The 14122-nt window shown below is 50.1% G+C and overlaps 1 protein-coding gene across 4 annotated transcripts in view; it reads right to left on the minus strand.

Moving 5' to 3' along the window:
* Positions 1 to 14122, minus strand: part of DENND1A (DENN domain containing 1A) — a 470303-nt gene that overhangs the window by 64757 nt on the left and 391424 nt on the right. For all 4 annotated transcript variants that reach the window (XM_032478394.1, XM_032478392.1, XM_032478393.1 and 1 more), the window contains exons 14-15: positions 1621 to 1725; positions 1118 to 1205 (exon numbers count right to left, since the gene is read on the minus strand). In XM_032478394.1, the coding sequence (XP_032334285.1) occupies positions 1118 to 1205; positions 1621 to 1725 (193 nt within the window). The remainder of the gene's footprint in view (positions 1 to 1117; positions 1206 to 1620; positions 1726 to 14122) is intronic.

Here is a 14122-nt window from a genome sequence, read left to right on the forward strand (position 1 = left end):
TAACTGCACAAAAGCCTGTGTCTGCTCCTTTTCCTGCAGTGGTTCAGTTTGTGTTTGTCTTTAGCTATGTAGCATTCTCCTGCCTGTCTCAAGCTCCCTGAGGGCAGCAGCGAGTCCCCCATTCTTACTCTACAGGGCTCTGGACACAGCAGGTGTCCAGGAAACACTCATCACCGATCTGCTATCATTGCCGCAGACGCATGCACTGGTTTTATTGATTAACTGTGCTCTCCATGCGGCACAGGCTGGACAGGCCCGTCAAAGGGGTTCTGCAGGTGGGATCGTGCCCAACTTTGAGTGTAAGGACTGCGAGCTGGGTTATCAGCATAGTCCAGACCAGACACACACCTGGCAATAAGAGGGGGCTGCCAGTGATTATTATTATTTTGCATTTACTTTTACTTTGCAGACAAAGACTTGGTACTTGGAAAGAAGGCCAGATTGGGATTCAGGAGGCAGGGGCAGCTACTAATGCTTCTCTGGGCCTCAGATGCTTCCTCTGAAAAATGAGAGGATGATCCCCCTGGTTCTAAAGGTCTGCAGAGACTGGGCGCTCTGTGATGATTTTCACATTTTAAAGAACCATTTACTGAGCAGTGATCCTGTGCCAGAGTCTGTCCTGGGAGACCACACAAACCTTTCCTCAGGGTCTCTGATTTAATCTCAACAGGAATCCTGTGAGGTAGGCACCGTCACACTCTGTGCACAGATAAGAACACTTCGGCTGAAAGAGGTGGAATGACTCCACCAGGTTTTCACTGCTAGTCAGTAAGTCCAGGTCTCCTATTTGGATGCCTTGTGTGCTTTCCACTGCATCATGTGGCCACTATGCTGCCTGGACCCCGCCCACTCGCCACCTAGACCCCACCCACCTGCTACCTAGATCCCCACCCAGCCTGGGGAAGCAACTGACTCCAGGATGAAGGACCGCAGATGGGCCAACATGCATCTCAGCAGAAAATGAAGAGGAGTTCCTCCAATATTCCAAGGCAAAGGTTGAAATCAGTCTCTCATTAAACCCCAGTGAGGGGAAAAAGAAGTCACTGCCACTCCTTGAGAACACACCCTAACCCCACAGGCAGCCCACAGCTCAGAAAGGAAAATGCAATGCCCTCACCGGCATACTCGCCCATGTTGATCTCCTCTTCAAAAACATCACTGAAACCCTCGCCGGAATTGAGAAGGTCTAATCTACCATCGATGAACTATACAAAGAAAGAACAAAAGCATAACAGCTAGTACAAAGAAGTAGGGGAAGACCACTCAGCTGGGCTCCACAGTCTATGACCAAAGAACCACCATGCTTCCCAAGACAGGAAAGGGCCTCTGGAATTGTGAGCTTAAAAAAGCGAGTTTCTAAAAACCTGGCTGCATGTGTCCGATAACTTGTAAAACCACGTGGCATATTTGCAGAGGCTCCGTCTGGTGGCTGAGAACCCTTCTCACCGGATCTCCCTCCCCAGACTCTGGGCCTCTTTAGGCTGAGGCCTGAGTCCCACCCTTGCCTGTGGCCTCAGTGCTGAGAGTGGAGGCAGCTGCAGAAAGATAAGAACACTTCGGCTGAGAGAGGCACCAGCAGGGACCCAGGCGCGGTGCAGGCCAGGCAAGGGAGGGAGGCACCTGTTTGAAGAGCTGCAGCTGTGTCGCATTCTGCAGGAACTGCCGCATGGCTCCGGACCGATAGTGGGACACAAAGGTTTCCTCGCAGAAGGTGATTGGCTCCTCCTGGGAGATGGAGACGGGAGAGGAGGGTTAAAGGAGTGGAGTGAGAGCCATCAGCTCTTGAACTCTGTTAGGCGGCACTTGTACATCTGCTGATTTGTCTAATCCTCACTTACCTGTGAAGTGGCTGTTATCCTCGAGGCATTCTACTCTACGGAAGAGGAAGCTATCTCAGAGAGGAAAAGGCATCTCCCCAAGTCACCAAGCTGGTAGGAGGCAGGGTGGGAACCAAAGGCAGAATTCCAAACCCTGCCCCCGGCCCCTTCCGTATTAGCCACGGTCAGATCCCAACAGCAAGTTAGTGGGATAGGCCCTTCCATGGGATGATTTGCAAACTTTCCTTCTCACTTTAAGGAGAGGAACCCTTTCTTTGGATAGTGCCTTATACAGAAGGAGCCCTGCTACATTCAACCGCCCAGCTGCTCTGGGGGGCTGTGGGTGGGGACGGCGGCCGGGCTCTCCTTGCAAAGGTCTCCCCCGCACCTTTGCAGTCCCTAAGGCACCAGCCGTGGAGCACAGTTTGAAAGCCATTTACAGACTGATCTTTGCCAATAGCAAATTATAATTTGAAAATAATTATTTATATTAAAAAGGATGATCAAAAATAAGATTTACTGTCCAATCAACTTTGTGCTTATGCTGTTTGATAAGGAAATTTGTTTTAACTAAACTGCATTTTATGAGTCAAGAAAATAACAGCTTACGCTTAAAAAACAACCCATCCTTATAGTCAACACCTCAATCCTTTGAAGGTATCTGGAGTACTCATCTACACAGACAAGCCTTTAATTTCAACAGTGTATTCTCTGTTCTGAAAGATCAGACTTTCATATCTTGAACTGAATTAAAGGTACCACTCCCTTCACAGACTTGGTGGCAAACACAGAGATGTTTGAAGCTCCACTTTTATCCTGCTTTAATGAGTTATGTGAGTGTTAAATTTATTGTCTAGCTGCTGTAAATTCCAAGAATCCCTCCTGCTAAAATCTAGCCAATATTAGCTCAGTAACTGGGAAGACTTACTGCACAAGGGTGGCAAGAAAGACCTTAAAATATTAGGGTAACGGAAATACTTATTTTTATACAGTTACACCCCACCTAATTTTACAAAGGATCTGAGGCAGCTTACATGAGCACCTAAAACAAAGGAAAAAAATCAGAGTTGGAAAATACGTAAATATGTAAGAATGTATTTACTGGGTAAAAGAGTATCTGGATATGCAGGTCCTATATGGAGTCTAAAATTGAGTTACAAAATTAGCTCTGAGCTTCCTGGTTGCTGAAGCAAGAAGGGAACAATGCAAACTTTACACTGTGAGGAAAAAAAGCATACCAGTTTCTCAGGAAGCAGAGTTTTCATGATATTTTTTTTTACTGTGGCATGGATTTATACTTGCCCTGCCGAACAGTGGAGAGATCAGCTAGTGATGACCAACAGAAGCCCACCTGGAATTCCATTCCTGTGGCCTACAAGCCTTAATTCTCACCCTTGGAAACACAGCAGGGCAACTAATTCTCTCTCCAGGAGCTCTTGTCCCTGAGCACAGTGTCACTTGTACACTGATGACTCCTGATAAATACTGTCAGCTCAGACATCTCTCGTTCCAAGCCCCTACGTCTCAATCCACAGCTGGATGACCCACCAGAACCTCAAACTCAAAATGGCCAAAACTGCTAGTGACTATCCCATCTGGAGTGCACTTTAAAGCTGCTTTTCTTTCTTTTCTTAAGTTGCCATTATCCACAGCTACCACAGCAGACCCACCAGACACCCCAAGTCTTTCCCACGTTCCCAGTGCAATGTCTCATTTGTCTGTCCCCTGCTCTCCATGCCTTGGCAAAGGCCTGACTGCCAAGGTGGACATTCAACTTTATGTCCCTCTCCTGTCTTGTTCCTCCCAGTCCACTTCAATTCTTCTGGCCTGAGTGATTTCTAAAATGCAGACTGGATCGTGTCACTACCCTACTCAGGAACTTTGATTGTGGCGATGCTACACTTGTGTGACTAATTCCTGCACTAGACTGTAAGCTTCATGGGGGCAGGAACAGTATCTGTTTTGCTCAACACTGAATGCCTAGCAGGATGCGGGTCACACACATGGGGGCCCGTGTGGGAGAGGAAAGGAGGAGTCCTAGCTCCTCAGCCAGGCAAACACACCCTTCCTAAGCTGATCCCAGCTTTCTTTTCCAGAATCCTTTTGTGTCACTTTCCTCTGCTCCGCCCTTTCCCCTTATGCTCAAATGCATCCCCTGATCACATGCCTGTCCTTTCCCACTTTCTTTCGTGCTTTTGTCAGTTCTCCTCCTTCCACCTGGACTGTCATCCTCTAAACACAGGCCTGTGTGTGGCAGTCATCACCCCTGCTCAGTGCTCTGACGGTGCCTTGTGCACCCCGGGTGCTGGGTAATCTTCACTGGTGTCCCTGTGATCGGGAGCTCAAGAGGGCAGAGGCCCTGCTGGACTCATCTCTATACTCCCTGGGGATAGTGCACAGCCCAGTCCCCACTCAGAAGTTCAGGGATGCTGGTTAAAGAGCCAGAGAATGTGCTTGATTCTGGTTCCTGTCACAGGGGCCCTGTGGTCTCCATGTGGCCGAGACACTGCTTAGACAGATGGTACAGAGGTCTCAGAGCCTGATGCCAGGTGAGTGACACCTGTGTCCAGGTAGCTTAGAGCTGCTCAGAGGAAACACTCTTCGGAGCTGTTAGCATTCATTCTTGGAGCTTTGGCCTAGCGTTGCCAGGAAGAAGTCTGCTGAGGGACCAATAAATTCAAGAGAGTCTGCAACCAGATTTGTACGGGAGAGTAGCCTGAGGCAGGCTTTAGTGGTAGGAGAGTGGAAAGGATCTCAGCTTTGGGGAGATGTGAACATTTTGGGCCTGTCGTCTAATTACTGGAGGTGACATCCCCCTGGTCAGATGTCTGTGCCATAAAAATGAACAGAAGGACATGGGCACAGATGGGAAAGGCTCAGGGGAAATGTGACATTGGGGGCTTTTCCACAAAGAGCTTAAACAACATCAGCAGTGTCGGCTGGACATGGAAACAAGTGCTCCACACAGTGTGGTGCACTGGGTGGGGTGGGTGGCAGAACGGCCACAGGAGTCAGAGAGGAAAAGGCTAATCCCTGCAGGGCAGAAGGTGCAAAAATGTTAGGGAGAAGTGGGCACGTGTTGGTGGAGCCCGGAAGGCTGAATAAGGGTCAGGTGAGCAAATCCCACCCGTTCAGGGCAACTGTCCCATCCTAATCCCGCTGGGGCACTGTCACTCGGAGTCCTGTTCAAAGGTCTGAATGGCAGCAGGCACAGGGGCACGTTCCCCTGGCGCTACTCACCTTCTAAGGAAATAGTGGTTCACCTGCTCTTTACAGAACAGCAGGTAAGGTGCCTTGTTCCAGGTCACACAGCCCGCGCGTGGCAGAGTCGGGGATTAAGACCAGGTGGCCTCCACAGCCCAGCCATCACCCGCATGGTCCGTGTAGACTCAGGTTCTCTCTGAGGGCTCAGTTCTAACTGTTTGCCCCTGGACATCTGCTGGGGGGCCCAAGCCTTCTCTTTAAAGTGGGAGCCCTCAGATTCTCCTGGTGGACACTCCAAGCACCAGCCCCTCAGAGACACCCAGGTCCTGGGAAGGAGGACGCAGTCAAGCCACTGTGAAGGCCCCTTCCCTTGTGAAGGTTTCCACCTGCCCGTCAGCCCCCTCCTGCAGCTGAAACCTCCACAGAGGAGAGGAGGACCACAAGGTGTCTCGTTAATTCCCTCCTTTGTAAGAAGTGCCGATTTAGTTCTCCTGTTAGGCTGATTAGAACTTTTGTCTTCCTGGGCGACCCTCTAGGTGCTGGGGTTACTGACTGAAAGCAACGTTAATTCAGGCAAGTCAGGCCGTGAGCATTCAAGCTTGGATCCCATTAGTAGAGCTTTCCATCTATGACCCAAAGGACAGTTAAACACAGCTGCTTAACCCTATCAAGGACTTTGTTACAAAAAGACAAGTTTTACTCACAGATTATTTTCTGGATATGTGGAATCAACTGAAAATTCTACTACTAACGAGTCCATTGCTGTTAACAGGTGAAGCTGGTGCTTCCAAAGGTTTCTGATTCTTCCAGAAATACCTGGCTTTTGTCCACCGCATTGTGGGTACTGGCATAAAAATAAACTCTCCTGTCAGATTCTTCAGCTACTTTCCTTGTTCTGCTGATCCATACATATAGTATTAAATTCTTATTTTTCTTCATAAATTTAATTTTTAATCAAAATTTTATGTGCACATTTCCCCTGTGAGTCTAAGAAAAAAAGGAGGTGTCCACTCGTTATGGACCTTGCTTAAAATATTTAAAACGATAGTTTTGGAAGAGTCATCCACCCAAACATTTAAAAAACACCTACTGTATGTCAGGCTCCGCGTTAGGGGAATACAAAGATGAATAAAATACAGTTCCTACAAGTAATGCTAATAATCGAATGAGGGGTGGGGAGTGGATGAAGGTAGAGACGATGCGGAGTAGCAGTGTTATTCGCAATAGCCAAAAGTTGGAAGCAATCCAAGTGTCTCTAGATGAATGGACAAACAAAATATACACACAATGAAATGTCACCCAGCCTTAAAAAGGAAGGAATTTATGGCGCGTGCTACAACATGAAAGGTACTTGAAGACACTACACTAAAGGAAATAAGCCAGTAACAAAAGGACAAATACTGTCTGATTCCACTTACATCTAGAGTTGTCAACTTCACAGGGACAGAAAGTAGCATGGTGGTTGCCAGAGGGAGGCGAGGGATGGGGAGCTGTTGTTTAAAGGGTATAGAACTCTCAGTTTTGCAAGATGAAACAAGTTCTAGAGATGGATGGTGGTGATGGTTGTGCAACAGTGTGAATGTATTTCACTGCCACTGAGCTGTCCACCTAAAAATGGTTGAAGTGGTGAATTTTGTGTTATGTAAATTACATTACATTTTTTTAAATGAAAGAATATTTATAATTGTAGAAGCTGGTCAATGGATACATTAGAGTCCATTTCTTTTGTATAAATTTGAAATTTTCCATAATAAAGATCAAAAAGAAAAGCTCCTGTTACCGAGGAACCCTGCCTCGTTCAGGGAACAAATACTGCAGTCCAGTGTGACAACTGGCACACCAGAGGGCTGGTTTGTTCTGTTTTGTTTGGGTAAAGCCAAAAAACCCTTAAAAAATTAGAAAAGATATGTGATCCACTTAAGGTAATACAACACGGTGGGGAGAGAACATGTCTTGGAGTCAGAAAGAGCTGGACTTGAACCTTGACTCATGTGATACTAGCCATGTGGTCTCAGGTGACTTGTCTTTCCTCGTGTGTGACAATGACTCAAGGCTGTCCCATCTCTAAGGGTTGCTTGGAAGATTAAAACAGCTGACAACAAGTGGGTTTTCCACAAATAACCATTCCTTGAGGGCAGAGATTGGGTTTTACTGAGGCTGGTAACATAATTTGTGGGACCAGTGCAAAATGAGTATGTAGGAAAAAGTGCTGTTAAGTACTAAAATATAAAGCTTTTTTTTTTTTTCATGGTCTCTTTCTAGACTCTTTATGGTGCTTTTAGAGTTTACTATTTAATGTCATTCCGCGTAAAGAAAAAAAATTTAAATTATTAACACGGGTTTTATTGTTCAGCTTGGTACTGTGCAATGCCAGTTCTAAATGCTAACATATGTGGAGTCGTAGTTTGTAAATCATATATGCATTTGTATTTTGTTCTCCCCAGACAGTGGAAATGCTGCACAAAACTAACTCAACTGTTTTTATTTCAGTTCTTGATAGATGCACATTCCATTAACATTCTCTATGTTCAGCTTACTGATGGGAAGGGAAAAGGGACAATGGCTGCTCCATCTCCTCCCCTCCCATGTCATCGTCTTCACGAGAAGTGGCTGCCTCACACAGGGGTGAGGAAGAAACGTGTTGGGTTTTGTGGTCATTGGTGTCTCCTAGGACACCACTGCCTTCTCTCAGCATTGAAACATGTTCTGGTTCTGACCCGCGGGGCAGCCTCCCAGGTGGACAGTGCCCCACAGACCTTGCATGCTCCCCTGGAAGTGGGGAGCCCCATGCGTGCTGGGTGCGCTGGGCAGCTCTGTATGGGATGGGAGGGTTGGGAGGCAAGGCTCCAAGGAGGCTGTCTGTGCAGATCTCCTCTGCTCCTGCCCTGCTCCCCTGTCCCATCAGACTTCATTTACGAGGCATAAGTTTGAAGGGAAAATTATTAAGAATTTCGAGATGGTGACAGCAGAGCATTAAACCAGGCATGGGCCTCTTTGAGTGTGGGGCCCCGTGACTGCCTCAGCCACACACCGGACACTGGTGAGGCCAGCCCGGGTCTCACGCTTCTTTACTACCCTCTCCCTTCACAGGCTAAGTACTCAGCAGGGGCTCTGGTAGTTGACTCTGTCTGCCATCCCACGGGCAGCTCGGAACAGCTTCAGGCAAGTCTGTGGGCTGATGGAAGTGGGGTTTCTAAAGTCCTGAGCTCGACACTCAAGGCTTTTCATGACCTTCCCCAGCTGACTCTTCTTATGACATTGTCTACCTTGTCCACATACTCATCTCCTGATCCAGAAATTCTGGACTGTCCACCACCCCCCAACTGTTTTACACACTCTCACTTCTCTGCCTTCCTTCCTCACGTGACCTCCCTGTGAGAACCTAACCTGATGGCCTCAGGTGAAGAGGGCCCCCCGTTCCTCCTTTATGCCCCCACACCAGCACCACCTCTGCCCACCGGTCTCCCCAGCCCACTGCAGGCTCTGATCTATGCCCCGAGGCTGGCATGCAGTAGACATCAGCTGAGTCTGAGTCACTCCAGGAGGAGGCAGATGGCAGAGTGGGACGCAGAGCTGGGTTCCAGGCCCAGCTCTGCCCTATGTGCAAATGACTGGACCTCTCAGATCCCCATTCCTCCCACCTGCCTCAGGGGATCACTGGGGGATTAAAGAGGGATTAGAATCACCTGGGGCACTTTTAAAATTTCCCCAAAGCCAGGGGATTTGGTAGTTTCTAAAACTCCCCAGGTGACTCTAATGTAGTCATGGCTGAGAACCACTGGTGGACGTGAACGTGACCAGCATAGCACCTAGACCAATCAACACACATTTTTTAAAATCTAAGAATAAAGAAATATTACAAAGAAAGCTGTAGAATCTGGCCTCCTTTATCACCAGCAGCCCCAATCCAATTGCATTTTGTTTAAATATCTCCAAATTCTTAATAAAACACCCAAGTTATTGGCCAAAGTGCAATAAAGTCTGGAGGGTGCTTCTACAGCCTCCCTCGGGCAGCCAGCACTGCCCTCCCGGCCACGTGGAGCTCTCACACCGAGCCCCTGCTCTGGGCCTCAGCACCACTCCCACGGCTCGGTCTGAAGGGCTGCTCCCCATGGGGTCAGCAGTGGTGGCGGCCAAGGAGCCTGGGTGAGTTCCCAGCCAGCACTGAAAGGGCTTAGTGCGGTATCTGGCCTAGAGAATGCCACATCCTTACTTACTGGAAGGAGGGCGGGAAGGAGGGACAGCAGGATTAGATTCTGGGAGCTTCCGGTTAGCCAGAAGCAGGCACAAGTTTAGGGAAAAGAGAGCCAACGTCAGCTGAACACTTGCTCTGGACTAACATGTACCTTCTCCCTGAATCCTCGCCAGAGCAGAGGGCGTTCATACACGACACCCACGTCACAGATGAGGAAAGGGCACCCACGTGGTGAAACATTCTGTCTTCAGTTTCAGAGCCAGTAGATCTGAGTGACTCCCAAGTGCAAGCAAACTGCCCCCCACCCTCCACGAGGCACCGCATGGCACATGCTCGAGGGTCCCCAGGGTGGATGGGGGCGGTCGCTGCACAGTTACAGTCTGATGGCTCTGGCTAGGCCAAGCCATGTTTTGGGACGACAGGCCCAAGACGGCCTTGTGAACCATTTGTGTGGCAGCCCCGGCACACAGGGACAGCCTCCCAGCCTGGGCCCCTGTGACTATAACAAGCCCTAAACAAAGAATCAATGTGTCACTGTGAAGGCGGCTCCCTGTTCAGATGATTTAAGGCAGGGGAGACGTGGGTGCCTGATGAGAGCTACTCCGCTGATTTGCAGGGGCTGGGACGGCCGGGCTGACAGTATTTGCCCGATCGGGCCAGCCGCTCGGTATTGACAGAAGCCCCCACACACACTCGCTAGATTACAGTAAAGACATTCAAATCACAGGCGCGGCGGCCCACGCCTGGCTCCTCTGTGCCAGCAGCCCCTTCCTCCCGCATTAACCAAGACAAACAGCGGGAAGTCAGGAAATTCTGATTAGTGCAGGAATGGCAGATGAGCGGGGAGGCCTGTGGAAGCCGAGGAGACACAATGAAGTGGGTCCTCATGCATACTAGCTTAAGATTTTCTTTCCATCAGAAATGCAGATGGGAATCAGCTCGAGGAGGAAAGCAGGTGCAGTGATTAAAACACCTGCCACTCACGGAGTGCTGACCCTGTGCTGGGTGCCTTCACATGCATTATCTCACTTATCCTCCAAGGCAACCTGGGAGGTAGGTGTGGTTAGACCTCCATTTTACAGATAAGGCTATTGAGGCTCAGAAAGGTGAAGTCACCTGCCTCAGGCTGCAAAGCTGGTCAGTGACAGAGCTGGGGTTTGAAGCCAAGTCTGTCTGGACCTGGGGTTCATGCGACACAATATTATTGCTCTGACTGAGAGAAATAACACGAGAGAGTAGCTGACGTATTGGCCGACACCAGCGCTGCTCTAGCAATTCAGAGAGATGGAGTATGGAGCGGCGAGGAAGAGTGGCCTTGGAGAGCTGAGTGAGTTCTGGCTCCCCTCCGAGCTTGCAGAATTCCTCTCACCTCTGCAGCCTCTGTTTCCTTATGGATGTGCCGAACATGTTCCCCACTCTCATCCCCTGAGCATTCAGTACCATTCTGTCGGTGAGTCCAAAGAGCAGTGGCTCCAAGTGAGAGATGGGGGCCATCCCCACGCCGCAGTGGAGTGCCAGCTCTCTCCCCAGTTCAGAAACCACACAGAGACACACCCAGATCTCAGTGTCACACACCTGCTCAGCCACCTCGGCTGCAGCAGTTTGCCTCCCTGTCACTGAGAGCCAGGTTCTGGGTTTTAACACAGAGACTCTTGCCTTCCCAAGTCCCAGGAAAGGACGTATCAAACTGATTACAGATGAGGACTTCGTTTTCTGACAGTTAGGGGAAGACAGTTCGAGAGAGCGTTCTGGAGGGAGGGTGGGTCCAGAGGGCTGGTGGGCCCCTGGGAGACATGGGAATCAACCTGAAGAGTGACCAGCAGGAGAACCAGTGTCAGCTGTAGCAATGCGAATGTGGGACTCATGGATCAAAAGGCTGAAAGACGTGGAAGGTAAAACTGAGAAGCACAAGTTAGTCTGCGGAGAGGAAAAATCCCAACCCTCTGAGTTAAGTGAAGGGAAGACAGACAGACCTCACTAAAGATATGCTGCCCGCCAGCCCTTGGTGGCACGGCCGAGGGAGTTCACCCACAGCGTGTGCACACACAGGACCACTGGGCTCACTCATTGGTTCACTCACTGAGGATCGGTCCTCTCCTGAATGTCACTTGTCCAGGGCCAACCTCGGCGCCTGCGTGGGGCGTGGCACCCAGGAGGCTTTGGCAGCAAGTTTTCAGTCATGAACAAATGGCAGCATCGTGAAGGGGAAAGAGCACAAGGAGAGTCAAAACACTTCGCTTGGCCTTGACTCCTTTTCCTTGTCTGGGCCTCAATTTCTTCATCTGTAATGGGAAGGTGCTGAGCTAGAGAATCTTCAACGTACTTTCAAATGCTGACAGGTGCTGTTTCTAGGCACACGTCTAGGCCTTTCTAAAAAGGGCCTTTCTCTACGAGGTCACCTGCAGCCTCTCACAGGGAAATGTGTCACGATGCACAGCCCTCTGTGCAGAGTTGGGAACAGGGAATGAACTCAGGTGGGAGTGACAGCTCCGCCCCGCTCTGCACCTGGAACATGGGACAAGGCCCTAAGCCCTCAGAGACTGTCTTCTCATTCCTAAAATGAGGGAGATATTTACCTCCTAGGGTTGCGTGTGGATTGATAGGTGATTCATGTAAAATGCTTACTTAGCTCATGGCCTGACTCCTACAGGGGCTAAAAAACATTGGTCCTCTACCCCAAATAATAGTAGTTCTCTGCCCAAAACACACTTTCCGAGATTTACTTCAGAGCATGTGACGTGCACCACCTGCTCAGGACACGTGTTGGGTTAGTGGAGTCAGACCACAACTTCGAGCAAGGAGAGAAGTGGTTACCCCACAGCTGCCCTCTCGGGGCCCCTGCATGGGCGGGGTGCAGCAGGCACATGGTGACTGTGGTTGAAGGCTGGATCTGCACAATATCCCTATTAAGAGAGGCTTTATATCCTCATCTTACAGAGGGTGGGACGTGAGTTGCCCAAGGCCACAGCACTGTGAAGAGCCAGAGCTGTACTTGAAGCCGGTCAGTCTGACCCCAAAGCCCAGGCAGGGTCTTCCTACAACACCCCATGGCATCTGAGCATGCTCAGTTGCCCAAACCTGTTTCCCCCACTCTCTGGGTTTCTGGGGGAATTTGAGATACAGAGAATGATTTCCCACAAAAAAAGTCCTTTCCCACCTACTGCAGCCTCAGTCCAAGGAGTCTGGAGTCTCTAGATGGCGATTAGGTATTGCCTGGGGACTCAAAAGAGGTTCAGAGCAGCCCAGAGCTCCAAGAATGGGGAAGCAAGTGAGCCTCTATGAGCCTCAGTTTCCTCCTCTGTAAATGGGGGATATCACCTACTTCACATGGAGAGGTTTGAAATGACACACTATTTGTCATTTTAAACCTGAGTAGCACACAGCAGGTGCTCAATGGAGGTTCACGTCCTAACATCTCTTTCTAGAAAGATACCCTTTGAGAGCCGGGTGTTGTGTCTTGTGTGGGACCTTCTGCATCTTTCACTCAACAAACACCGTGATGGGGTGCTGGGAGAGCACAGTTGGGGTGACTGCCGAGTGGAGTGGACTTCAAGAAAGGTCACACGGCAGGGGTGGTGGAACTGATATAAAAACCAATCTCCAGGGAGGAGCAGACACTTGCTAGATACAGAAGCATAGGAGGCCATGAGCAGAGGAGTGGGGCCATGACAAGGCCTGGCTGGCGGTGCACAGTGAGGAGGTGATGTCTCTGGGGTTAGGGGCATGTCACAGATCAGGTGAGTGAGAGAGTTGCTCACTCTCTCCTTCCTTATTTGGGGCCATCTTCCCTGACAGCTGGAGATCTGAGAAGTGATGAATGTTGGACCCTTAGAATACCAAACTGCCAAGAAAGGTACAAAAAAGAATTACTCAGCACGTGCTGGTGGTTCGCCCTGAAACAACCCAGCCAGCCCTGAGCTGAGCCTCCGATATCCGAGGAGTAGACTTCATTCATAGGGAAGGAAAGGTTTCATTTTTTCAGAGCCTCATCTCAAACCCACCCCCTATAGGCCAGGCTATGGAAGGCCCCTTCGCCCTTCAAGGATTAATTTGGGGACAGCTGCCCAAGGAGGGTCCCCCTTGCCTTCCTCCTTCCTGCCTTGGGCTGGTCAGGTTCCCGTGCTGTGGCTTCCGCCGCCCCCGTGCTCACCTCCACTAGAGCACTTCCTGCCATTTTTGCACTGCCTGGCTGCCCGAGTGTTTCCTCACTAGGTGCAGACCGCTCGCGGGCACAGGCGGAGTCTCACTTGTGTCTCCAGGTCCTAGCACAGTGCCTGGGTAGGTGCACACACTCCGATGCTTGTTGAATGAATTATTCACTGTAGATAGGCAGCGGGAACATTTCTGAGAAAGAGGCCAACGGGGTAGAGAGCAAGACAGACCGAGGATGTGAGGATGAGGGTTAGTGGGAAGAAGGGAAGAGAACGTGGTGTGTGTGCAGGGAGGGGTAGCGGCGGGAGGCGGGAGGCCGGGAACACCGTCTAATTAGACCACATGTGCAGAGCAGCATCTGGCTCAAAGCGCAGCAGTTTACACCGCTCCTGGAGTTGTCGTGGAGACAACCACATGACCAGCCTGGAGCCGAGACTCAGGGGCAGCAATCCAGATGCACTCCTAACATATTCTGACAGAGAGCAGATGGGCAGCTATTTGCAGGGCCAAAAAATGCCAACTCCGCTCCCCTCCAGACCTGTGTGCCCTCGCTGATCATTTTCATCTTGTAAAGTCATTCTTATCTGCCCTGGAACCACCAGTTCCTCCCTTGTAGGAATCAGTGTGAAAGCTGCTATTTTTGTAGTTCTCCGACCATCACAACTTCCGGCCTGCTCCTGGGGGTGAGGAAATGTCGCCACCTTTAATGAAGGGGTCTGCTACCCCGGGCTCCACTACCGCAAGACTCCTTCCT

This window comes from Camelus ferus, chromosome 4 (genome assembly GCF_009834535.1).
Source record: "Camelus ferus isolate YT-003-E chromosome 4, BCGSAC_Cfer_1.0, whole genome shotgun sequence".
Lineage (NCBI taxonomy): Eukaryota > Metazoa > Chordata > Mammalia > Artiodactyla > Camelidae > Camelus > Camelus ferus.